This window comes from Mastigoproctus giganteus, chromosome 8, assembly GCF_048544385.1.
Source record: "Mastigoproctus giganteus isolate SK-2022 chromosome 8, ASM4854438v1, whole genome shotgun sequence".
NCBI classification, from domain to species: Eukaryota; Metazoa; Arthropoda; class Arachnida; order Uropygi; family Thelyphonidae; genus Mastigoproctus; species Mastigoproctus giganteus.
The window spans coordinates 131,776,128-131,803,024 of NC_143582.1; the positions used below are offsets into that span (position 1 = coordinate 131,776,128).

Consider the following 26,897-nt stretch of genomic DNA (forward strand, 5'->3'; position numbering starts at 1 on the left):
TTTATTTTCTGGCTCTTTATAAATAAAGAAAGAAGCCTCCTAGAAGAAAGGAAAAACACCTTTCTTTTGTATATATTTAACTAACCCTTGTAACACACTAACCAATAACTTCTTATCGCTTGGTCACTGGTGGCACCGCTCCTGCCTCCACGTGGCGGGGTCGGTAACCTGGGAGAAGGAAGCTCCTCTCCCGGGGCGAAAAGGAGCAACAATGGATTGTGACGAATACCCACCACTAGAGCCAACAGGCTCTCAACCTATTGACACCCGTAGAAGGGAACATGATCCTAGTCTCTCGAAAAGAATGAGAACAGATTCTAACAAACCAGAACCACCAGCTTTTCTGATAATGCATTCATTATCGAATCAACCAGTAAGCAATTTGTCTCCCTTTGTCATTCAAAGATGTCTCGAGAATTCAGCAGGAACACCAAAAATGGTAAAACGACTCCAGTCAGGAGATCTATTAATTGAAACCACTCAGGCAAGACACTCTGAACTGTTATTGAAACTGTCAACTATAAGCGGAATCCCAATCAAAGTCATGCCGCATAATACACTGAACTCCTCTAGAGGATTAATAAATGAGTGGGATTTACTAAATGTCACCGAAGAGGAAATAGTTACGGAATTACAAGAACAAAAAGTAACACAAGCAAGGCGAATCATGATCCGGAAGGACGATAAACTAGTTCCAACATGAAATATCATATTGACCTTCAGTACACCAAATTTACCAAACTCAGTGAAAGCAGGCTACCTCCACTGCCGAGTCCGGGCATACATTCCAAATCCCTTAAGGTGTTTCAAATGCCAAAAATTTGGTCATTCTCAAACAACATGCAGAGGAGAAATTACATGTCCTAATTGTGGTTCGAAAAATCATTCTCAAACAGACTGTACTGCAAAATCTCCAGAGTGCCCAAATTGTAAGAATGATCACCCAGCTTATTCAAAATCATGTGATCTGTGGAAAATGTAAAAAAAGATACAGAAGTTTAAGATTGAAAACAAAGTATCATATCAAGAAGCAAGAAGACAAGTCAAGGTAACTATGCCAAACCGCAGTTATGCAACTGCCACCCAAAACTGTCAAGCTGTTGCTACCCAAACAGAAGTGTCAATCCCACCTAACACATCCATTGCAGAATGGGTGCGATCTGTACTTTTGATAAATCAGCCCGCTAACAAACCTGTTTCAATGGACGAAATAAACAATACTCCACTCTCAGTTCCATCTAAAATTACGTCAATCGATAAATTACAAAGGAAACCACCAAGGCAACGTGCCACTGAATTACAACAACCAAATTCAAGCACCACGGACAGCGAAACTGTAAATGCACAAGAAGAAACAGTCCTTGATCTTCATGCAGAAGATGACATGGAGACTGGATGTTCATCTACTGGTACCGATGATGTAGAAGGGAGTACAGAATATGGACGCCCCTATTTTCCAAGAAAGGAAAAGATAAAGCATGATCGCCAAAAGCAAACTGCTCCCTCTTACAAGAAACAGACAGAATCATCTTCTCTCTCTAAAACCAAATAATGATGCACATTGTACAATGGAATTGCAGAGGTTTACGCAGTAATACTGATGATATATACGATTTGATCTCGCAATATAAACTGGTAGCCATTTGCTTGCAAGAGACTTACTTAAATCCACAGGTAACTTATACAATTAAACATTTTACAGCCTATAGAAAAGATAGAATTAGTTCAACCCATGCACATGGTGGAGTTGCAATTCTAGTGAATTGTAAATTTCCAGCAAGAAACATTCCTCTTCAGACTCACTTAGAAGCCGTTGCAGTTCGTGTAGCAATGGGAAAAACAATAACTCTCGTCTCATTGTATCTTCCACCTAACAATATTTACACGTTGAAAGAATTAGAAGATCTTATAAAACAGATACCATCTCCTTTTTGTCTTCTTGGTGACCTAAATGCACATCATCCGCTATGGGGATCTGCTCACATGGATAATAGAGGACACTTGCTAGAAAAGCTCAGAGACCAACTGAACCTAACTTTGCTGAACACTGGTCATAACACCTACACTCATCTCTCTACGGGATGTATGTCGGCAATTGACTTATTTATATGTTCCCCCGAGTTACTTCCTATTATAGATTGGACGGTTTTAGATGATCTGCACAACAGTGATCATTTCCCAATAATATGCAGAATTCAAACAATGCAGACACCTTGCCCTGATCATCGGGTGTTATGGAAATTTTCTAAAGCAGATTGGGAAAAGTTTTCTGTCTCCATCTCCTTTGATAGCCAACTGATACAACTAGGGTCCATTGATGATGTTGCTGAGCACATTACCAAACAAATACTAGCAGCAGCTTCCAAAGCAATACCAAAATTTTCTACTTTCAAACACAGAAACCTTAAACACTGATGGAATGACGCTTGCACCATAGCGAATAAAGAAAAAAATAAAGCCTGGAATCAGTTCCGTAAGTTTCCAACCACCAACAACCTAATCCAGTTTAAAAGGCTTAAGGCAAAAGCACGACAAATTAGAAGACAAGCCAAAAAAGAATCATGGATACAGTTTGCCTCTTCTATCACAAAAGACACTAGCAGTAAAACTATTTGGAAAAAAATTCGACAACTAAATGGCAAATTTTTCCCGGTTTCTGCTCCAATTTTAATCAAGAACGGACAAGAAATATCCTCACCACAAGAAATAGCTAACGCGCTTGCAGAGACTTTCTCCGAAACTTCCGCCACTACAGCTTATGATACTTCCTTTCTACAAACTAAAGCCATAGCTGAAAAATATAAGATAAATTTCCAAACTACTCAGTCTCTACCCTACAATCAACCTTTTCGTCTTTTTGAACTCCAAACAGCAATAAATAGATCACCAAATAGTGCTGCTGGAGCTGATGGAATCTATTATGTAATGCTAAAACATCTAAACAATATAGATTTGAATTTGCTAATAACTTTCTTTAATCGGATCTTCCTTGAAGGTACATATCCCTCTACCTGGCATCACTCCGTTATTCTAGCCTTTCCCAAACCAGGAAAGGATTAATCACTCACACAAAATTATCGACCAATCTCCCTCACCAGTTGTCTTGGCAAAACTCTAGAAAAGATGGTACACAGGCGACTTACCTGGATTCTTGAAACTCAAAAGTTGCTAAACAACAATCAATTTGGATTCCGACAAAACAGATCCACTTTAGATCTCATGGTGAAAGCAGAAACTAACATCCGTAATGCTTATGTAAAAAACGAACACCTTGTAATGGTAAGTTTGGACATTGAAAAGGCTTTTGACACAACCTGGAGGTATGGCATATTGCGAGAACTTTATTCCCTAGGATTGCGGGGACATTTACCGAAATTTATTAAAAACTTTCTCCAAAAGAGAACTTTTCAGGTTCGCTATCAATCAGTACTTTCTCGTATCTATACCCAAGAGGAAGGTGTCCCACAAGAGTCAGTACTTAGCGCTACTCTTTTTTCACTTAGGCTAAACACTATAACCCACAATATTCCCAGTACTGTTGAATTATACATGTATGCTGATGATCTCACTCTATCTTGCAGTTCAAAAAATATTCCTACTATTGAAAGACAGCTGCAACTCTCCATAAATAAGCTGGAAATATGGACACAGCAGAATGGATATCGTATGTCAGAACAAAAAACAGTTGCAATTCACTTCTGCAAAAAACGGAAGCTGCATCCGGAACCGGCTAAAGAACCACCTGATACCACTCACCAGTAATCTTCGTTTCCTAGGTTTAATGTTGGACACTAAACTTAACTTTGTTTCTCACATAACATATCTCCGAACTATTTGTTTAAAGAAACTAAATATTCTTCGGTCCATTTCTGCCATGAAATGGGGTGCCGATAGATACTCTCTGCTACATCTGTATCGTGCACTTATCAGGTCTCGATTAGATTATGGAGCTGTAGTCTATGACTCTACTAGGAAAAGTGCACTAACCAGACTGAACACCATCCAACATAGTGCACTTCGCTAGGAGCCTTTAGAACATCCCCTGTCCAGAGTCTGTATGTAGAGGCGCATGAACCTCCACTTCACCTTAGAAGGAAAATGCTGCTCCTTAATTATGCAGCCAAAATTCAAAGCCTTCCAGCCCATCCTGTTCGACCATTGCTTCTCAACCCTGATTGGATCACGTTTTACAACAGCAAAGTTACAGAAAATAGACCCACTGGTATTCGATTAAAAGAATTGATACATGCCTGGGACATAAACTTTGACAATATGCTTCAAGAGAATGATGTACCTGATCCACCCTGGTCTGTAACTCTCCCTCACTGTGATACCTATTTTCAGCAATGGAGAAAGAAATCCCTGCCAGATGAAATTATTAAACAGCTACATAAAGGCCATTCCCTCAACAATGCTCAATGCTGTGTAATATATACATATGGTTCAAAAACAGACTCTTCTGTTGGTGCTGCAGCTGTCTTTCCCTCTTTTACACTTTCTATATCACTACCAATTGAGTGTAGCAGTTACTCTGCAGAATTATACGCAATAAAATTAGCCCTAGAAAATATAAACACTTCCCACAATACCAGCAGTATAATATACACAGATTCCATGAGTGCAGTGTCTGCATTAGACAATAAACTTTCAATATCGCATCCCATCATAAAACAAATTTTTTCCTGCTTAAACCACCTACGAAGTAAGAAACATGCAGTGTTATTTTGCTGGATACCAGGGCACTGTGGTATCACAGGTAATGAGAGAGCAGATCAGGCAGCCAAACAACCAATCAATACATTACCAAGTACCATACATAGATTACTTGAAGCGCATTAAAAAAATCTGTACAATTCAGTGGTCTGAAATCTGGAAGTCACAAACGAACAACAAATTGCTCGAAATCAAAGAGGAACCAGCACTATGGAAATCTAGCTACAGGCAAAACAGGCAAGAAGAGGTTGTGCTAGCAAGATTATGCATAGGGCATACACATCCAACCCATATATATCTACTCAAGCAGGAGGTTCCACCTCAATGCGCGAATTGCACTTTACCACTTACCGTCAAGCATATACTATTAGATTGTAAGCAGTATTCCTATTTCCGAAAAAATAGTTTCCTTTCACTGTCACGACTGAAAGAGCCCCTATCACTTGCCCATATTATTGGAAACAATGCAAATTTAAATGAACTATTTACCTTTCTTAAGCAGATACAAATATATGATTTTCTATGATGACAAACTGACCGAAATCTTATATTAAAACATATCATAGGAACAGGCACATTTTGGCCTTAGTTGCCCTTGTGCCCAAAAACACCAATACCAATACCGATACAGCAATATGAATGATTGGGAGTGAGTTAATTTTTTTATTTTTATTTTTTTGTTGGCTGATACATTAAGAGCTTTCCTACTAATCACTTGAATTAATTCATAAATTGAAGGACACCACCCATCATAAACTGTGTTCTTAATTTTGTGAATCAATCTGTTTTAAATATGACCTAGTTGCAGGTCATATTTAAAACATATTGACAGATTCACAGATGATTTCAAGCATCGTTTTTATTTTTCTGACTGCATCTGTTTAAAGTGTATCCTGCAGTAAAGGGTCATGATTTGCAGAATAAAAAAATATTCTGGTTTTTGGATATGTTTTTCATCTTATTTGGTCCTTTAGACAGCCAGGTATGCTTTCAGAGGAAACAATGCATTTTAATGGCAAATTTTATTTTTGTGAAGTGCATAATTGTGAGTTTCACAGAAGTTATGAAAATAAATGAACAGATTTGAATTTATTTCTGTGGTTAGATCATTTTCCCTTTTTTATAATAAAGTTTATTTGTGGGATAAAGATGGTCAAAGACCAGAATATAAAATTAGTATATATGATGCTGTCAGCCAGTTAGACAACTTCATTTCCTGCTACACTGCTCAGCGGACAAAGTATTTTCATTGCTGACCAATCTATTTATCAAATAATTTCATATGAAATTTTTTGGATGTTGTGCTTATTCTATAATTTGTATTTATTCTCAGTGACAGTATAATTGTTTTGTTACCTATTTGGAGAGGTTTGGGTTCTAGTACTGTCATAGACTGGAGGTATTACTGAAGGACTTCAATCAGGATGCAGGCTGATCTCAAGCAGAGGGAGTAAGGTTCACTCCTGCAAGTTATTCCAGGGTTTTTCAGCCTGCACAATATGCAAATCCACTCACAAACATACCCATGTATAGACAAAATACACAATGACATAATGTGATCTAGGTCCCTAATGCACCTAAAATGCAAAATTAATTTTATTTTATTTTCTGCAGAACTGAGTAGTACATAATATTGTATTCTGTAATTAAATAACTCTGTAAGCACATGGATTTATTTTTGGAATAAAATACATCTAAATCAACACTTCTTGATATAGCTTTAACTTTGTTAACATTCTTATCTTTGCAACTTTCTTATTATTTAGGATGATGTGCTGTCAGCACTCGATGCCCAAGTTGGTGCATATGTATTTGAACATGGTATTAAAACTTTACTGTTACGTCGACAAAGAACTGTAATATTAGTTACTCATAAGATGGAAATACTCTCCCAGGCTGCAAAGGTAATCATTGTGATTACACAATTGTATTACATTGAAAATATTTAATGTTAGTTCTGATGAAAAATTATATAGCAACTCATAGTGCAATCTGTAAAACCTTTATTAGTTTTAAGTAAGGTAAGCTACATTTATATTAGTTATCTATGTAGTTGTCTTTATTTAGGTGAAGATTGCTTTATTTCTTAAGCTCTGTAATGCAACTGTACTGCAGTTATATATATATATATATATATATATATATATACTTATCAATAGCCCTTCCAAGATTTCTTACATTTCTTAAAAAACTCTTAATTTTTCATGACTAGAAACCTGTGAGTTATTATTATTTTCCACTTTTCTTTGTGTGTTACAGAGCAATTTCATGGAAGTGTTTGCGAGTTATTTTAAAGGTTTTAATTTTTATGCAGTGCCACTTGTGAATGAAACAAATGTTCTGGAATGTTTGGCATAACAAATGCAAATTATGTTTTTAAAACAATGCGATGTGTTTAGTTTGTGCATTATTTATCCCTACGTTACTAACAGTGTCCTTCAACTCTTTTGTATTGAATGGTGCAAGTTTTAATTAATATAAGCCACAGTATAACCTATGTAGTTTGTTATCTTCTAGTGAAGATCGCTTTATTTCTTAACTTCAGTAATGCAACTATTCCGTAGTTATATTTACTTAGTAATAGCACTACTATGATTACAATAAAAAAAAAAAAAATGAAAACTATAAGTGGACAGATGAGTGCTCCTTTCTTTTTGTTGAAAGCATCACTGTTGCAATAAGAAAATGTTTTCAGAGAGCAGGGTCATGCTAGCTACTTGGGTGCCCAGATGCAGTTAATAGGCCTCATTTATTTATGTTGAGGGTTTGATGACTCCCTCAGTTGGGGCCCCCCTTGGTTGAGGGTCATGGTGTGCACATCCAGTGGAACCCCCATTTGCATGGCCCTGTCAGAGAGAAATATAATAGTAATAGGCTCTATCCAACAAAAAATGCAACACAATATTGAGTCCATTTCAACAAGAGGTGTGACCATTTGTTGAAGGGGTATCAATATTAACAAACACAGAAATATCTATCTGGCTAGTAAGTATAATTTTCTCTCAGAAGATAGCTTACTTGTTTGATGTGCTGTATTTCAGGTGTAAGAAAGTGTGCAATAAAATGCTTACACTCATTAAAAACACTAAAATTTTTAGTGTCAAAAACTATTATAGTGGTTCTTCAGCTCAACTCACTGTGAGATTAATCCACAAAAAAATTAGCTTATATAAAAATGCTAATTTTTGTGCAGTTTTTCTTTTAATTTTAATATTTTTCTCTCTTTTTTTTTTTTTTTTTAAATAATGCTGTACTTTAAAATAATTTGGGAATGACAGTAGCCTTGTACAGGCGAAGTTTTTACTGCTCCTGGAAATAGAGAAGTTTTTTCTGTTTTATTAGCTTAAATTGGCATATTAACTTATTTTCTAGAGTAGCTTTATATTCCTAGTTACGATACTTAGTTTAAAGTTTAACTTAGATAGAGATTTTGTAGGTTATTACTTAGTATCGGTAAGGGTATCCAATCCACGTGTTACAAGTTTTGCAGCTCCGCTGAACGAGACGTTTTTAGCCATATTTAGCCACTTTTTAGACCAATTGTTATATTAAATTATTTTCTATAAGTAGCTTATAGACCTAGTCAAGATCCTTGGTTTATTCTGAATTGAGACAGCGATATTTTGGAAGTTAATTAATATTTAAGTGTCCGTAGATTTACCGTTCGTAACTTGCCGCCATTGTTATACGATACAACGTTATATCCTGAATTAGATAGCATTATCTTAGTATAGTATAGTTTATTATATTATATAATATTGTCAATTAATCAGTAAAATCTATTATTCTTGTTAAACTTCATTGTCAATTAAATTGTACTTTTTAACAAAATACTTATAATGCCTTAGATTTTACAAACGTAACATAATTAATTAATATATAACTTGATACGGAAGTTATATAAACAGAACTCGTGGATAATACTCGATACTGAAAAATATATATAGTGTTATAACTGTGTTGGGATACAAGTTTAGGGTTATAATTTTGTACTGAAATTGAAATTTTATTGAAATTAAATCGAAATCATGACTCAGACCATAGCAGCAAAGCAAAAGGCTCAAACTAATGGGAGTGCTGTGGCTCAGGGGAGAACTGAGGGGTGGGGGGGCAGTTGCATTCTGAATCACAGCCTTTTAAAATGCACTGCTTGCTTGATGTTTGTGGAGCAATTGGGTACAGGGCATGATATTGCCACGGAGGATGTCTTTGTGTGCATGATGTAAGGAATCTAAGGAAATCAGACGACAACTCAGCATTGTTATGGGCCTATTTGAGAGCTTGAAGGATAGGGTGGATGTCCTCGAAGGATCTAAATTGAGGGGCCCATCAAGCTCTCAGCTGCCCACATCAACACCACAGCCTGCACTTGATCATCACGCAACATAGCGGCAACCCCCAAGGCAGAAGGCGCTGGTCCCACAGGAATTAGTAGTTGTTGGTGACTCTATTATCAGGGAAAGGGGGAATATGGTATATAAAAAGGATAGGTGGAACAGGACCAGGGTATGTCTTACAGGGACAAAGGTTGATCAAGTTGTAGAGTGGATATCATCATCATTTAAGTGCACAAAAGGTGATATTGTTGTACACGTTGACACTAATGATATTAAGAGTAGGAGACCAGCTGAATTACTTAAGAAGTACAGGTCACTGTTAAAAAACCCCGTGAATTAGAGGTTGAATTTGAAAGTGTCTGCAATTCTGCCCAGACATGATAGGAGGGAGTATATGATGAGAGCCTTGTCGATCAATTCGGCCCTGGAAAGATTGTACAAGGCTCAAGGGGTAAGAATTTTTTTCATCCTGGTCTGTACTTGTTAACAGAAGAGACTGCTTCAAGAGGGATGCGATAACTTAGCTACCCTAACACATGGGTTGTGTTAGGGTAGCTAAGAATAGGAACAGGTGCATGTATACTTGCGTGTACACCAATGCTAAGAGTTTGGTAAATAAATTTGATGAATTTGAGGTATTGCTCAAACATCAAAGGTAGATATTGTTGAGATATCAAAGACATGGTGTCACGCAAATATAAGGAATGCAGAACTGGAATTTGGGGACAACGTCTACAGAAAGGATAGACAGGATAGGAAGGGAGGACAGGTTATGCTATTAGTTAAGAAACACATAAAATCCAAGGAAGTGAAGCCAGTCGACATCACTTACTTGACAGTGCAGTGTCGAGTCAGTTTGGTGTGACATAAGCATTGGGAGATCAAAATTGAGAGTAGGAGTGTGCTATAGGTCTAATGAGTATAATAAGGAACTGTACAGGGAAATAGAGTGGGCCACTAAATCAGAGAGTCTTATAATGGAGGATTTGAATTTCCCAGATATTGACTGGAATTTGTAGGTTGGTCATTAACACACTAGAAAGGATTTTGTGGATTTATTGGATAATTGTTTTCTACAGCAGCATGTTTGGGAGACAACTAGAGGGAGTAATATTGACTCTAGTTGCCTCCCAAATCTCTTGATCTGATTATCTGTAGTGATTCTTCATGCATTAAGAATCTGCAGATAAAGGAACCACTAGGTGGCAGTTATCACAGTGTGCTGAAGTGGGATTTACTCAAAGAGGTGCGCATTATAGCCTTAGATGCTAATGCGCCAATAAAATCCAAATCAATCAATCAGTCAATCAAACTCAAAGAGGCAACTACCATCAGGGGTAAAGGGAAGGGTTTTTGCTTTCATAAAGGCAACTACGATGGTCTGAGACAGTATTTAAATTCTATACAGTGGGACCAACTGATGATGTTACCAAGAGCAAATTCAAAATGGGAAGCATTCAAAGAATTTATCTTGGAAGCTACTAGGCTTTACATACCAACTAAGAAATATTGTTTAAGGTTTAGCCCTAAATGGATGTCAGATGAACTAATGAGACATATGGCAGAGAAGAAAAATGCATTGGATACATATAAATTAATGGGTGACATGGAAGCCTATGATAGATATAAACTGGTCTGTAATCAAGTCACAAAGGAGATTAGGCAGGCAAAGGCAGGTTATGAGAAATCCTTGGCAAAGAATGCAAAGAAAAACAGAAAAGAGTTCTTTGCCTGTGGAAACTCTAAAAGGAAAGGGATGAATCAGATTGCTCCACTGGATATTGATGGTTCGACTATTGATGATCTTGCTCAGGTGGCTAACAAATTAAACGAATATTTTGCATCTACATTCACACATGAGGAGTTATTCAGGAAAGGGAATGCCAGAGGTGAAGTAAACTCTGGCAGTAAGCTAGAGAATCTTGTAATAACTGAGAGTAAAGTGGAGGAGAAATTGTTGAAGATAAACACAAGAAAGGCACCTGGGGTAGATGGGATCTATCCAGTTATATTAAAGTAGGCAGCAAAGGCACTAAGCAAACCCTCAGCCATAATTATGAGAGCTTCCTTGGACTCAGGGGAGGTACCCACAGACTGGAGATGTGCAAACGTGACACAAATTAACAAAGGAGGATCAAAGGGCGACACAAGTAATTATAGACTTGTGGGTTTAACTTCTGTTCCAGGAAAATTAATGGAGGCACTGCAGAATCATCTAGACTAGACTTCAGTTATAGCTCGGACACAGCATGGTTTCGTTATGGGAAGGTCTTGCCTGACCAAATTTGTTTGGATACTATGATGCAGTCACAAAAGAACTGGCTGCAGGGAATAACTTTGATATTATATATTTGGATCTTAGGAAGGCTTTTGATACTGTTGCACATGGAAGACTACTCCACAAATTTAAGCAGTGCGGCATTGGAGGCAAATTGCTGCTATGGATAAAGGGATGGTTGAGGGGGAGAAGACAGAGAGTGGTAATCAATGGACACTGCTCATCGTTGACTAATGTTATTAGTGGAGTCCCTCAGGGTTCTGGTGCCTCCGTAGCCAGCTGGGAAGGAACAGCAGTGTGTAGCACACGCTTCTTGATTAGACCCGGGTTCGAGCCCGTCACCACCAAATACGGTGGATGCGGAAAGGTCAGGGAATGACCACCCCATATCCCGCAGCAATATGGCCTTAGTTGCTAATGCTCCTAAAAACCAAATAACAAACAAACAAACCTAAGGGTTCAGTGTTGGGTCCATTGTTGTTTTCTGTATTTATAAATGATATTGATGATGGTATATCAAGCTTAATGTCCAAGTTTGCAGACGATACAAAGGTTGGCAGGGTTGTTAAGAACAGTACTGACAGTATGCTGCTGCAACAGGATCTGTAAAGGTTGAGCAGATGGGCTGAGAAGTGGCAAATGAAGTTTAACATTGACAAATGAAAAGTAAAATAAATAAATTTTCTGTTTATACTCCGGCACGACAACCAAGTCAGTAGAGTTTACAATAAATCGTCAATACAAATATTTATCGTATTTAGTAGTCACGGGCTTGAACCTCGGTCCACTCAAGGAACGCGTGCTCTGCACTCTCGCTCCTGACCACTGGGCTACGTCAGGCCTACAACGTATCAACTCTGTGGTACTACAATGACAGTGGTAGAGAATGAAAAGGACCTGGGGGTAATTGTGCAGGCAGATATGAAGTTTTCTGAGCAGTGCAGGCAGACTGCAAGAGTAGCTCATGGTGTATTGTGTGATATACAGGAATTTTTCTAAAACGGATAAGTATGTGATTATTCCCTTGTATAGGGCAATGGTCAGGCCACACCTTGAGTACTGTATACAGGTCTGGAGGCCTCATTTCAAGAAGGATGTAGAGCTGCTGGAACAAATACAGAGAAGGGCAACAAGATTTATGAATGGAACAAAGGGTTGCTCTTGTGAAGAAAGGCTGAAGCTTGATCTGATAGAGGTGTATAAAGTCTTGAATGATTTGAGCATGCTCAATGCTGATGGGATTCTTCCTCTTGCTCAGAATAATCACCTGAGAGGGCATAAATTCAGATTGAGGAAAGACAAATGTATAATAGATGTGCGGAAATTTGCCTTTATCCAGCGGGTAGTTGGTTGGTGGAACAGACTTCCATCCCTTGTCGTGGAAGTTGATAGCCTAAATAAGTTTAAGGCTCAGCTGGACAGGTATTTTGAACGAACAGAGGGGTGAAATGGGAATGAGGTTTTTTTTTTTTTTTTTTTTTTATGGCTGATGCTGCATAAGCTTGCCTTCTTGCATTATATGCCTCTACTAATGCTAAAAATATTAAACAATGCTATTAAACAGAAAAACTTTAAAAAAAATTCAAAATTATCAGTTTGTTATGATTGTCTCACATTTACAAATGAGTCATGTTTGCAGGAAATCAAATTTACATCATATAGCATAAATAGGAAGGAAGGAACCACTTTGTCACGTTATCATAGGTCACATAATCTGATAGTTTGCCCTAGTGGAGTTGACAAATATGTTACAAAAAAAAAAAAAAAAAAAAAAGCCATTTTTTTCTAACAGGCATCCCTTGTTTTATCTAAATAAGATATTCTCGGAATGTACTTTTTTATTGTATTGCAATTCAGAAAAACTATGTTGGAAATCGTTTTCCATATAATATATGGTTATCTCCAACTGTAGTGCTGTTTAGTCAGCTCTTATTCACTATACGCCTCTGTATATTTTGATACATTCTCCCTGAGGGGGTGCTCTGCCATTGGATTTATATATAGTATACAGTGGCCTTTTTCTATTTCTTGAAGTATTATATAGTCATTCTGGGTTATAACATATGTTATAGCAGGGGATCTTTAAAAAGGAAAAGGCTAGAATATGGGATGTATTTGTTGAGAAAGGGCAAACATGGTGGATGAATAGTTAGAAGGGAGCTAAAACCCACAGGTTCTTCCTAGATGTGAGGAATTTACCATACTCTCAAACTAAATGGTTCTTTGCCAAATCTCCATGCTACATTTTTCTAACAGAAAAATGTTTCCTTCAATGCAAAAACTGAGTTTTTGCTTAGTATGCAGGTGTGGTTGAACCTTGACTACTTGGGTCAAAATAAGATTTTTTTGCATTCAAAGGTTTGCTGTGGTGGTTTTTTAGGAGGAGATAAATGTTGATTAACATAGATGTCTGAAATGAATAGTCTCTGTGATCTGTGTTTTTGCAGATGATCTGCTGTGGACTGTCTTGCTGTTGTGCAGTCTGCTTGGGAAATTTGCCAAGCAGCAGCAGCAGCAGACTATGCCAGTGTGCTAATGATGAGTCATGTTTTCAGGACTGGGCAGAGATGGCCTTTTGACCATTTTGGAGTTGAGCAATTGGCAGTTTGATTTTGAAGGACACACAACTTCTACAGAGTGGAGAAAGTGGGCATGGATGAGATATTCTGTCTTTAGTATGTCTCATGCTGCTGAGTCTCTACACTGACTTGTTTCATGGTGCAGATCATATGGGGTCTCTGTACTTGCTTGGCTCATAGTAACTGCTCCAGTTGTGTATTTCTATGTTTAATTGCAAAGAAGATACAAGAATTGTGGGACAATGGATCATGATCTACTGCATGTGATTTCTTTGTGTGTGCTACTTCTGGCATTTCTCTACACATTTGGTGCTTCAAGAGGGATGCGCTCAGATTGGTCCTCAAGACTGAACTAGTAATAGTAATAGTATTTGCCATATAGTGGAAGGAAGCCATGGGCTTTTGCTGCACCAGCAAAAAAAAAAAAAAAACCCTAACAAGTAGATAAGAAAACACAAATTATATGCTTCCTTCTTCCACACATCTAAGTATCCAGTTGACCTTTGAATTTATTCGAACTGCCAGTTTAACTACCTGTGAGGGCAACTTGATCCAGATATCAATGATTCTCTGGCTAAAAGTACAAAATAATCTAAACCGCAACCCCTGTAATTTGAATTTATGGCCCCGAGGTCTGGAACTCTTAAGAACAGTGAAAATTCCACCGTCATTCATTATAAACCTCAATCAGGTCACCTCTGTGATGCCTGGTTGCCAAGCTCTGCAGCCCACATAATCAGAGTCTTTCCTCATATGGTCATCCTTCTGCTAATCTCACCATTCGAGTTGCCCATCTTTGGATCCTTTTAAGAAGCACAATGTCTTTTTTTCAGATGAGGTCCCCATACTTGAACACAGTATTCCAAATGTGGACTTACAATTGCCTTATGCAGTGGGATTCGGACCTCCCTATCTCTACAGGATAGCATTTGATAAATCATCATCATTAGATATCCCTGGGTTTTCCTGGCTGTCTGATTACACTGTTTGGAAAACTTCATATCTGCCCCCTGGATAAATCTGCATTGACCGGAGTGACTGGATGACTAAACATGAAACTACGTGACTTATTGTGTGTGTATGTGTCGTTGACGAGGAGTGATTCCAACGTTAATTGATCTTCCTAGAGGATGTCACATAACATTTCAATATGTCTGAGCTAAAACAAAAAAAAAAAAAAAAAGAAATAGGAAAAACAGCAGTTTTTTTTTTTTAAACTAACAAAAATTAACACCACGTGAAACTACTGATTCTTCTCGCCCGTACGTTACTAGACAATTTCACGTGCATTAACAGTGATAACTGCTCACACACACATCAACAGAAATGACATCCTCCCCAGGTAAAAAAAAAACCCACCGCTATTATAAATAGGACCTAATACTAACAACTCATACAGTTACTGCGAAAAAAATAAAATCATCAAAAAAACAACCTGAAAATAAAGAAAACTCCTCGCATGCCAGCTGGTACACTTCAAACATCCACACTGAAAACACTTGTATTCCAAAGCTATCAATTCACACTTGTGGCCGTACATTGCTAGGTGATTTCACAAGCATTGATGTTGAGAATTGCTCATGCACGTCAACTGAAATGACTTTTTTTTTCTTTATTTCTTTCTTTCTTTCTTTTTTTTTTCTTTTTTTTTTTTTTCTCTTCAACTATTACAATTACTGTGAAAAAATTCACTTGAAAACAAAGAAAACTAACCTCATAAGTCTTGGCATTTTCTTGAACACACTGAAAACATTTGTATTCCAAAGCTATCAAATTCACACTTGTGCACGTACGTACATTACTCAACGATTTCATGGCATTAATACCGAACAAGAAACACATAAAACAGCAATCAAGTCGGAAAACAAAACAAAGCAAACAAGAAACACAGTGACGAAATCCTCCCCCACCTCGACGACAAAACAGCCAGTCCCATAGTTTCGTGTTTAGTCGTCTGAATGCTCAAGAAAATGCATATTAGCCCTACCCTGTATTGTTCCTCCTCCACTGTTTTTAATTCAAACCCCATCAAATGTATAATTTATTTATGGATTGCTATTCCCCAAGTGTAAGACCATGCATTTTGCAGCTGTAAAACGTAGCTGCCACTTTTCTGAGTAAGCTGAGCCATCCTGAAGGAGCCCTGCTTGCCACTGATTGTTAATCAACTCTCCCAATCTTTACATTGTCTGCAGATTTTGACATCATGCCTTCTATGCCTTTGTTGATCTCATTTATGAAAATGAGAAACAACAGTGGTCCTAGAACCAATCCTTGTGGGAGCGGGGTGTCCCCCCCCCACAAGGATTGGTTCTGCTTAGTCTATTCCTCTGCTTTGGGAAATCTGCTACTTGGCACTTTATTTTTTGGCTTTTTTTGTTTTCTTTAGTTTTAAATTAATCTAAATTGTAAATATATGTCAGGGTTGCCAAGGTTTGGCTGGGACTACCTAGTACAATAAAAAAAGAGTGGGGAAAAAATAAAATCCCTGGAATAGTGCTATTCACCAAAAGGTCTTAGGAGGAGTTATCCATAAGGTGTTTGGGTGCTTCCGTGGTTTTAACAAAAAAAAAATATTTTACTGTAATGCTGTTCAATTCAATTTTCCAATCGAGTTCAGTTTAGTACTTGCTTTCAAAGAGGTGTTCATTGATTTGAACATCTCTTTGAAGGCAAGTACAAAGAGGTGTTCATTGATTTGAATCGACTTTTAATGAGAAATAACTAATGAGAAAACAGTTGAATAGTGGCCAAATTGGAAAAAGCCGCAAAACATTTCCAATTTATGAAAGGGCAAAATTTTGAAAGCTGCCTTTTATTTTCCTTCATAAGTTATTTTTCATTTACATCTCACTGTTAATTTGCTCCACTTGTTGGCAAGTGGAACAAAATATGTTCCACTTGCCAACAGACAGCTCTATCCAGTACAAGTTGCAACTTGTAATGTAATGCGTTAGTGCGCAAGTATCTTCCATCTGATTATATGTGATATGAAGTCACATTCAGAGCAAAGTGAACAGTTTTAAATGTGACTCTGCATTATTTTGGGTTTTTGTTGCATTAAAACTAGGTTTAAATAATAAAAATAGGCAAAAATTAATTTCTTTTTACCTCTGATTATAAAATAAATAAATTTACTGCAATATAACTAAGCCAATATTAAAATTTTTTGTATAATTAAAGTATTATATTAAGAAACAACCATTTTTTTTTTTACTTAAGAAAATTTAAACTATCTTTGGAATTCAAGCCCCCTACATCCCTGAGTGGGAATGTAGGGAATGTTTTTGAATATTAAAAAAAAAACCTCACCTGCGGCAATACTATAATTTTCAGGGATAAGGAAATGATTGCCTAATTTTATAAGGTAATGGTCAGGCCACATCTTGAGTACTGCATAGAGTTTTTCAATCTCATATTAGGAAGAATGTAGAGCTGCTGGAACAAGTATACAGAGAAGGGCAACAATATTTGTGAGGGGGGGGGGGTCAAAGAGGATGCTCTTACCATGAAAAATATCAGTTCTGCAAATTGCAGTATCTGGAGACTAGGCACCTGTGAGGTGATCTGATTGAGGTGTTTGAGGCTTTAAGTGGATTGAATAAGCTCAGTGCTGATCGGCTTCTTTCTCTCACTCAGACTCCAGATAGGACACACATTGAAATTGAGAAAGGATGGTTTCAGAATAGATGTACTGAAGTTTGTCTTTAGCCAGTGGGTGGTTGATTGCTGGAACAAACTTCCATCTGTCATTGTGAAATTGATAGCTTAAATTTTTTTTTTTTTTTTTTTTTTGGCTGAATCTGTATAAGCTTGCTTCATTTAGGTGATTGATAAAATCTCTTACAGTACTGTATAAGAATTAGACTAATGGGAGAAATAGCATAAAGACTTAATTTTTTGGTACTCATCTCAATTGATCTGCTTTGTTATATGATGTTAAAGTGGAATAGGATTAAAACTAATTAAGAAATTTGATTAAAATTAATAAATATAAATGGAAACATTAAAAGATCTGTGATTAAAAAAGCCTGGGGAGAAGAAGTGCACACCTTATTCCTGGTTGTCATGTATAAAATATTAAAGTGAAGGTTAAATGCGGCAGTAGTCGCAATGAGAGACAGACTTAAGCACTGAACTCACTCAACACATTCACCTCCATAACCACAACCCTCTAATTGATTCAGCCATTCCTATTATTACTTTAAAATCCAATTACAAAATCTTTCTATATGAAGCACTCTTATAGAATGGTGTCGTCACATACTAATCTTAATGTTTTGAACACAACACTTCTGACAAATCTTTCACCAGCCTGGAACCTGTCACGCTTGAGGTTCCCATGTGTTTCCCATGTGTTTTGCAATGCATCAAGGGAAATCAGGACTCTTTAAATACGTAATTCTCCTTGCATCTATCATTGCCAACCAAAGACGTCTATAGAAAGTCTCTCGTTACGACTATTGGCCACATTTAACCTTCACTTTAATATTTTATACAAGACAACCAGGAATAAGATGTGCACTTCTTCTTCCTGAGCTTCTTTTAATCACAGCTCTTTTAATGTTTTAATGTTTCTATATTTATTAATTTTAATCAAATTTATTAATTAATTTTAATCCTATTCCACTTTAACATCATATAACAAAAAAGATCAATTGAGATGAGTACCGAAAAATTAAGCCTTTATGCTATTTCTCCCATTAGCTTGCTTTATTTTCCACTACTAATGCTAAATTAAAATATCCTAGTTAAAAATTATCATGGCAAGGCTGATCATGAAGAATAAGATTGTATAGAAAAGCACTGGATATACGAGCATATCCAGTGCTTTTCTTAACCATCTGTAAAACTTGAATTATTTTCTTTTATATTAATTATCTTAGTAATTGGTTGTGTTTTTCATCCCTGTGTTCTGTTGTAGATTATTATTTTGGACAGTGGCATTATCCAGACTCAGGGAACTTTGAATGAAATAGAAGGAACACTCCAAGAACTGACTCCTTCTTGGATAAAGAACATTCAGAGTGTTGGAAAACAGAAGCATAATCCTACCGATGATGGAACTTTTAGAGAAAGACACAAATTAGTCCGTTTGTTATCCAAGCAAACACTGTATCGAACTGCATCAACTCAGGTAGGCATACTTTTTAATTATATTGACTAATCTGTTCAGAAGTGGAGTATTTGAAAATATTTAAATCAAGAAATGTGTATATCGAATTACAAAAAAAAAAAAAAAAAAAGTCTATCTCTTTCTCTTCAGCATTTCAGTAATTTGTTTATGGCAAGTATTTGTAGTAATCTAAGGTAACCTTAATCTTGCAGAACATTATATGCTCTGAAACATTAAGGTTAGAAATAATAACTGAAACTTAAATAAATAGGCTTAAATAATAGACTGAAATGAAGCTTAAAAACATTTCACATTAAATTACAGTGTGTTAATGTGATTTAAACAAGCTACTGCTTAACTGCATCTGTGAGGATGGGATTTGAATTCCCACTGAGGAAGGTGATATAGTTTTCTTACTATTGAATACACCATGAATTGTCAAACTAATAGAGCAAGCTTATCTGTGAAAAGATCTGAACCTCCCAAGCACGTCCTAATTCATTTCACAAATATACGTGGTCTCAATTCTAATCTTAACGATGTCCATTTCCACTTGCAGTCTACCAAACCCCATGTAGTTTTTCTGACAGAATCTCAGTTATCGGTTGATTCAACTACTGCTCATCTCAGATGCCCAAATTATTCGCTGTATGATTCCTTTTGCCTCAAAGGTGGTACTTGTGCATATGTCCATTCTGATATTCCCCGTCAGAGACTTGGCAATTTGGAATCAATGCGCTTTGATCTTCTCTGTCTTAAAATCTCTCTACCTCATTGTGTAAAATTCATCTGTTGTCTCTACCGTTCTCCCAACTCCACTAATCACTTGGAGCTTTTTGACATCCTCTCTTTGCAACTTGACTTTCTCCAGTCCAACTTTCCTAACAGTGAGATAATTTTCCTTGGTGATTTTAATGTTCACAACTCCAGCAGGCTTCCGTTTTCTAGTCACACCGACCCAGCTGGTCGAGATGTTGAGGCTTTTGCAATTACTAATGACCTTGCACAGATTATTCATTTACCTACAAGAATACCGGACAATCCTAATCATACAGCCAACACACTTGATCTTTTTCTCACAAACAACCCTTCTAAGTACACGGTCGAAGGGAGAGGTCCTTTAGGCACTTCAGATCACAACTTGGTGATTGTCTCTTCTCCAATGGAGCCTTTATCTCATGGCTATTCCCAACCACGTGTTGTTTGGCATTACAAGAATGCAAAATGGGATGACCTGCGAGACTTCTTTTCTTCTTTTCCTTGGTCGGATTACTGTTTCGAAACTTCTGATGTCAACATTTGCTCAGATCATGTCAGTGTAATTATTCTTGCAGGAATGGAATCCTTTATCCCACACTCCACTTAAAAATCCTGTCCTTGATCGAAACCTTGGTTTTCCAACAAATATGCTAATGCTGTTCAAGAGAAGAATGTTGCATATCGTAATTGGCTTGGTTCTAATTCTTCAGTTTCATTTTCTGCCTACACCAAAGCTCGCAACATTTGTAAATGCAGTTATTAATCAGTCCAAACTAGAGTTTGAACAGGCTAACAGAAGAAAACTTGCTTCTTGCCCTAATGGTACCCAAGCATTCTGGTCCCTTGCCAAAGCTATTGGCCTCTACTTTTGCCCATCTCTGCTCCCATTTTTCTTCCAACTGATGTATTGATGATCTTGGTAAAACACCTCCCACCATTTCCAACACGCTCCATTCAATGCCTCCTGTGGTCTTCTGTCAAAAGGATGTCAGAAGGATTTTGATGAGTCTTGATGCTAAGAAAGCTCCAGGTCCCGATGGTATTTCTCCACTTGTTCTCAAAACCTGTGCTTCTGAACTTACTCCTATTCTTTGCCGCCCTTTTTCACTTTCTTATTCCAAAGGTGTTTTTCCTTCTGCTTGGAAATTTGCCCATATCCAGCCAGTTCCTAAAAAGGGTGACAAATCCCTCCCTTCCAATTATCATCCCATTGCAATTAATTCTACTCTTTCTAAAGTAATGGAGAAATAAATTAACCGCCAACTCTTAAACCAACTAGAAACCTTCTGTCTGATCAACGATCGCCAGTATGGATTCCATTAGTGTCGATCCACTGGTGATGTTCTGGCTTATGTTACCCATTTATGGACTAATTCAATGGAAAGGTTCGGTGAAACACAAGTAATTGCTCTTGACATCTCAAAGGCTTTCGATCGTGTTTCACATAAAGGTCTTCTAAACAAGCTTCCATCTTATGGTTTGCCAACTGTTTTTAGTAATTGGTTATCCAGTTTTCTCTCTGATCGCTCGCTGAATATGATGGTAGATGGCTCTCTGTCTTCTAACTTCTCCACTAATGCCGGTGTCCCCCAAGGTTCAGTTCTTTCCCCCACTCTTTTCCTCTTGTATATTAATGACCTTCTTCCATTGACTGGAAATCCTATGATAGCACATTGAATTCCACTTTCCATTTTGAGAAACCTTGCCCTGTTCAATCAGCTTCAATTTCTCGAAAATCTGCTACCAATTCTTTAAATGCCGATCTTCAGGTAATTCTCCAGTTGGGCAAAGACAACTTGATTTCAATCCTTCTAAAACTCAGTCTTGTCTTATATCTCACAAAAAGTATTCTTCTGCTCCTATGCTTATCTTTAGTGACACTCCGATTTCTAGGCAAAATGATATATCTCTTTTGGGGATTACCCTGACTTCTAATCACTCTTGGCACAAGCACATTACAAATATTGCTTCCTCTACATCTAAAAAACTTGGTTTTCTCTTTCGCTCTCGGCGTTACTTTTCTTCCAAACAGCTGCTCACTCTGTATAAATCGCAAATCCGCCCTGGCATGGAATATTGTTTTTACATCTGGGGTGGTGTCCCCAAAACCTCTCTCAGGCGTCTTGATTCCATTCAGAAGAGGGCAGTTAGTTTAATTAATGATTCATCTCTAACAGAGTCTCTGCCCTCACTGTCTCATAGACATACTGTTTCTGCTGCATGCCTCTTCTACAGATACTTCCATGGGCACTGTTCTTCTGAATTGGCTTCTATAATTCCCGCTCTCTCTTTCAAAACAGTCCGAACACGTGCTACCACCAGCCAACATCCATTTACTGTCCAACTTCAAACTTACAGAACCAACTTTTCATTTTCCTCGTTTATTCATTCAACTGCCGTTTTCTGGAACAACCTTTCCTCATATGTATTTCCTGAAAATTAGTCTACAGAAGTTCAAGTCCAATGTCAACAAGTATCTTCTTTTGCCTTCTCAACCTCCAAACCTAGGTTCTAATACCTTTCATGTTTTGGGGTTTACATAAAAAAAAAAAATAAAAAATAAAGTTATATTAGGCAAAGAAATGATGAAAAGGAATACCATATTGGTAGCAAAAAGATTATATTTTCTTCTCTTTTGAATTAGGAAGTTACAATATACTGAAAACAAATTAGTATATAATTCTGTTATATAAACAAAACTGAAAATGAACACATTTTTTGTAAAAAAAAAAAATCAATTTTATAAAAATAAACTTAAAATGGGATTTAATAGAACAAATTTTGATGAGAATGATATGGATTACATAAATCAAACTATAATAAAAAAAAAAGTATATTTTCAATAGGAAGGGTAAAGATGAATCTTAAAGAAGAAACTGATATAGGAAATAATGGATTTGATGAAAAAACAAAGATTTGAAAAAAGATGTAATCCACATATAGAAAATAGAATTTTTAGAAATATGCCAAACTACCTGAAAAAAAGAATAATGCTGGAAATTAGAGCCTATAATAGTAAGAAAATTGTAGAAAAAATTAAGTTTGAAAATTCTAAGATCATTAATTATCAGGAAATGAGAAATTATTGCTATAAAAGGGGGGGGGGGGTGAGTGAGGAAGTTCCTGCAGTAGTTGAATCGGCACTAGAGGGAATGAAGATGCTCCAGGAGATGGAATTTTTGAACTGTTGGAACCTGGAATAATGCTATTCTGGTGCTTATGTTTAAGAAAAGGAATAAAGAAGAAATAGGGAACTATAGACCAATAAGCTTGTTATTATCTGTTTATAAAGATCTTACAAAAATAATTAGTAGTACAAAGGAGCAAGCATGTTTCAGAAATAATTACAATACTATAGCTCATATTCAGAAAATTAGAAAATAACTGGCACTTACTGTAATTATTTTATGGTCCCAACATTAAAAAAAAAATAATAATAATAATAAATGCTGGCTTGTTCGAATTATTGACATTCAGAATATTGATGCTCTGCTGTTTATATACAGGGCATTTCAAAATTATTTATACACACTTTAAAAATTTATATTTAATGAACAATATATACGAATGTAAATTTTTTTTGATACTTTGAAGACAAAAACATTAATGTTTTTTACAACAATAAACTTTACTTCTTGATTCATTACTTCATTACTTCCTGATGTCCCCTTCCTGCGACATGCTTAATTATTGATATTCTGAATGGTTCCATGCTTTAAATTTATCCCACAGACAAGTAATTGTTAAACATATGGGGACTTTTGTTCCATATCGTGATTTCCACGTACACTGAATTTCATTGACATTTTCATATTTCCAGTGCCATTTTATAATGGCCTTTCTTTCTTGAAAACTTAATTGGGTACTCTCCATTGTTTTAGAGGTATCTATAAAACAAAACAAAAATTAAATTATTGAAAAAAATTGTCTATTTTTAAGCTATAAAGTGACTTTAAGAAAATTAAATTGGTGCCTATTGTTCATTAAATAAAAATTTTTAAAGTGCGTATACATAATTTAGAAACATCTTGTCTATATATATTAAATACTGTTAAGCATAAAGTTAATTCCAATTATGTATTTATAATTCTAATTGGTAATTTTATGTAAGTACTATAATATTTTGATTATAATAATCATATTTTAATGTTTCTACAATAATAAACACATATAATGTATAATGAACACATTTTAATGCATTATGGGCTAAGGTAAAGAAAGCCAACACGAGAAACATCGGATAACTTATGCGGATAATTAGTTTCCCGACTGGCGCCTCCGTAGCCAGGTGGGAAGGAGCAGCAGGAATGTGTAGCACACGCTTCTTGATTAGACCGGGGTTCAAGCCCGTCACCACCAAATACGGAGGATGCGGAAAGGTCAGGGAATGAACACCGCATATCCTGGAGCAATATGGCCTTAGTTGCTAATGCTCCTAAAAAAAAAAAGTTTCCCGACTCTAGCTCTGCTCACTCAGTAAACAGACATTAGGTATTATGGGTCTGGAGCCAAAATCAAGAAGGATATATTGATTGACAGGTAGGCTTGTCAAACGATGAAATGATTGGTGGTAGGCACGACAGACAACAGGATACTGTGTAGTCATTGGTTGGCATTATAATGTGTATTTATGAGTAAAGAACAATGCATAATAGTTTTATGATAAACAGGTAATAGTAGCAATGAATCTATTAAAGATGGAAGAAATTTGTAAAGAAAATAAAACGTTGGTTGATTTTTTGATGAAAACTAAATTAATAAAAGTTTCGTTCTGCTTATTTTTTTGTTCTTCGTTATGTTTTTTTCTCATTATTAAATTTTTGGAGTTCATGAGTGTTTTTACTATATTGTTAATTTAGGTTTGGTTACAAAAAAAAAGAAAAGATTCCTTTATTTTTCGTTATATTTTGTAGCCTGCCCTTAAATGGTAGGTTAGGAAATAATTGAAGAGGTTTCCTTATATTTCTGATCTAACCTTAAACGTTGGGTTAGGAAATAATAGGAAAAGAAAGAAAGATTCTTTATATATATATATATATATATGTATTTTTTTTTTTTTTTATGAAAACCCCAAACATGAAAGGTATCAAAACCTATAGTACTTAGTACCGTGCATGGTTTGAAGGAGAAGTATGGGGGAGAGGGGAATGCCGGAAAACTTTGCTCTAGAGACTAAACATGGGTTTCACCACTTCAAGCCTCCAATAAGCAAAGTAGTGGTATTTCACCGGTTGATGAAAGTCATCTACCACCTGTAAATATATATATATGTGTGTTTATCTGTATATGTTTTTCTTTTAATGGTGTTTTGACATATAAGTATTATTGTGCATACAAACCTGGTAATCAAGTTAGCCCAACAAGGTTATCTTAATTCAGCATGGCCTATACATATTAATTTTAAGAAGTATATTACTATATGATAATGAATTTTTCATTACACTTTACTACTATCAACTACCAACTATCCAACTATCAACCACTCGCTGGCTAAAGGCGAATTTCCACACATCTATTCTACAACTGACTTTCCTCAGTCCTCAGTTTGAATTTATACCCCCTCAGTTGAGTAATCTGAACAAAGGAAAAATCCCATTAGCATTTAGCTTGCCCAATCCATTCAGGGCATGAAACACCTCAATTATATCACCTTGCATGTGCCTAGTCTCCAGAAGCTGCAATTTGCAGAATTTAAGCCTTTGTTAGTAACACCAACCTTTTGTTCCACTCACCAATCTCATTTCCCTTCTCTGTACTCGTTTCATCAGCTCTACATCCTTCCTAAAATGACTCCCCCAGACCTTTAGACAGTACTCAAGGTGTGGCTTGACCATTCCCTTATACAAGGTGAAATCAACCCCCCCCCCCCATCCCTGCTAGCAAAATTCCTATATATCTTTGACAAGACACCATGAGCTACTCTTGCAGCCTTTTTGCACTGTTCAAAAAACTTCATATCTGACTGCAGAATTACCCCCAGATCCTTTTTGTTCTCCACTACTCTGAGTGTCAAATACCAAACATGATCACCTTTTCAGAAAATTTTTTAGTTGATAATGAAGAACAGTATGTGAAGCTTCTTTTACGTACAGAAGTGAGATGGCTTTCTAAAGGAAACTGTCTAACAAGGTTGGTAAATCTTGTTGATACGAAGATTAGTTTTTTAGAAAGCAAAGGAGACAGATTTAGCAAAGGAGATCAGCAAACACAAAAACAACCTATACTATATGGCTTGGATTTTTCGAAAACTTAATGAAGTATCACTTCAACTTCAAGGGAAATTAATTACAGTAATAGACTGAAAATGTGTATTAAAAGCCTTCACTGAAAAACTGGAAATATCTGAAAGCAATTTAATGAGAAAACAATTTCATGTTATGCGCAAGTGTTAGCTGAAATCAATGAATCTCTCACCGAGAATGATCTTAAGAATTATTCATATCATTTGTGTTCTTTAAAAGGTGAAATTAAAAATAGATTTTCAGATTTATTTTCTTTTGAAGTGAATCCATGGATGCTAGATCCAATTGGATATGATACCAGGTCTGCTAGTTAAGAAATTGAAGAACTCATTGAATTAAAATGTAATGAAGAATGCAAATATAAATTTGAAAAAGGTGAAATGGCTGAGTTGTGGGGATAAAAAAACAACTTAACTTCTTGATCCAACAATGTGGTTTGAAATGGCTGAAGTACTTCTTTGTTTTCCAACATCTTATATAGTTGAAAGTGGTTTTAGTTCAGTAAATAAAATATTAACAAAGAAAAGAAACAGAATCGATCAAGAGGAGACATTAGAATTAAACTTACTAGCATCATACCGAACGTTGGACTTTTAGCTAAAGAAGCATCAGGCTCAGGGATCCCATTGAATAAGAAGAGTAAGGATAAAGTATTTTTTTATTTAAAATTTTATGGGGGACGATTAGGAAAAAAAAATCTAAAAAAGCCCTTTAGGGGACGATAATTAAAAAAAGGTTGAGAAACACTGGTCTAGACCAACGTTCATGTAGATTAATTAAGGTATATTATTTGCTCTTTAGTATTGTAGTATTTAGTATTTTCTTATTCAGCAGTTTTATTTTTTTATTATTCAGTTATATTCTTATTTTAAT

General features: G+C 36.2%; 1 protein-coding gene across 2 annotated transcripts in view; it reads left to right on the forward strand.

Annotated features, from left to right (window-relative positions):
- LOC150081824 (ATP-binding cassette sub-family C member 8-like) overlaps positions 1-26,897 on the forward strand; it is a 1,084,700-nt gene that overhangs the window by 462,234 nt on the left and 595,569 nt on the right. For both annotated transcript variants that reach the window (XM_090378918.1, XM_090378919.1), the window contains 2 exons: positions 6,480-6,617; positions 18,832-19,044. In XM_090378918.1, the coding sequence (XP_090235044.1) occupies positions 6,480-6,617; positions 18,832-19,044 (351 nt within the window). The remainder of the gene's footprint in view (positions 1-6,479; positions 6,618-18,831; positions 19,045-26,897) is intronic.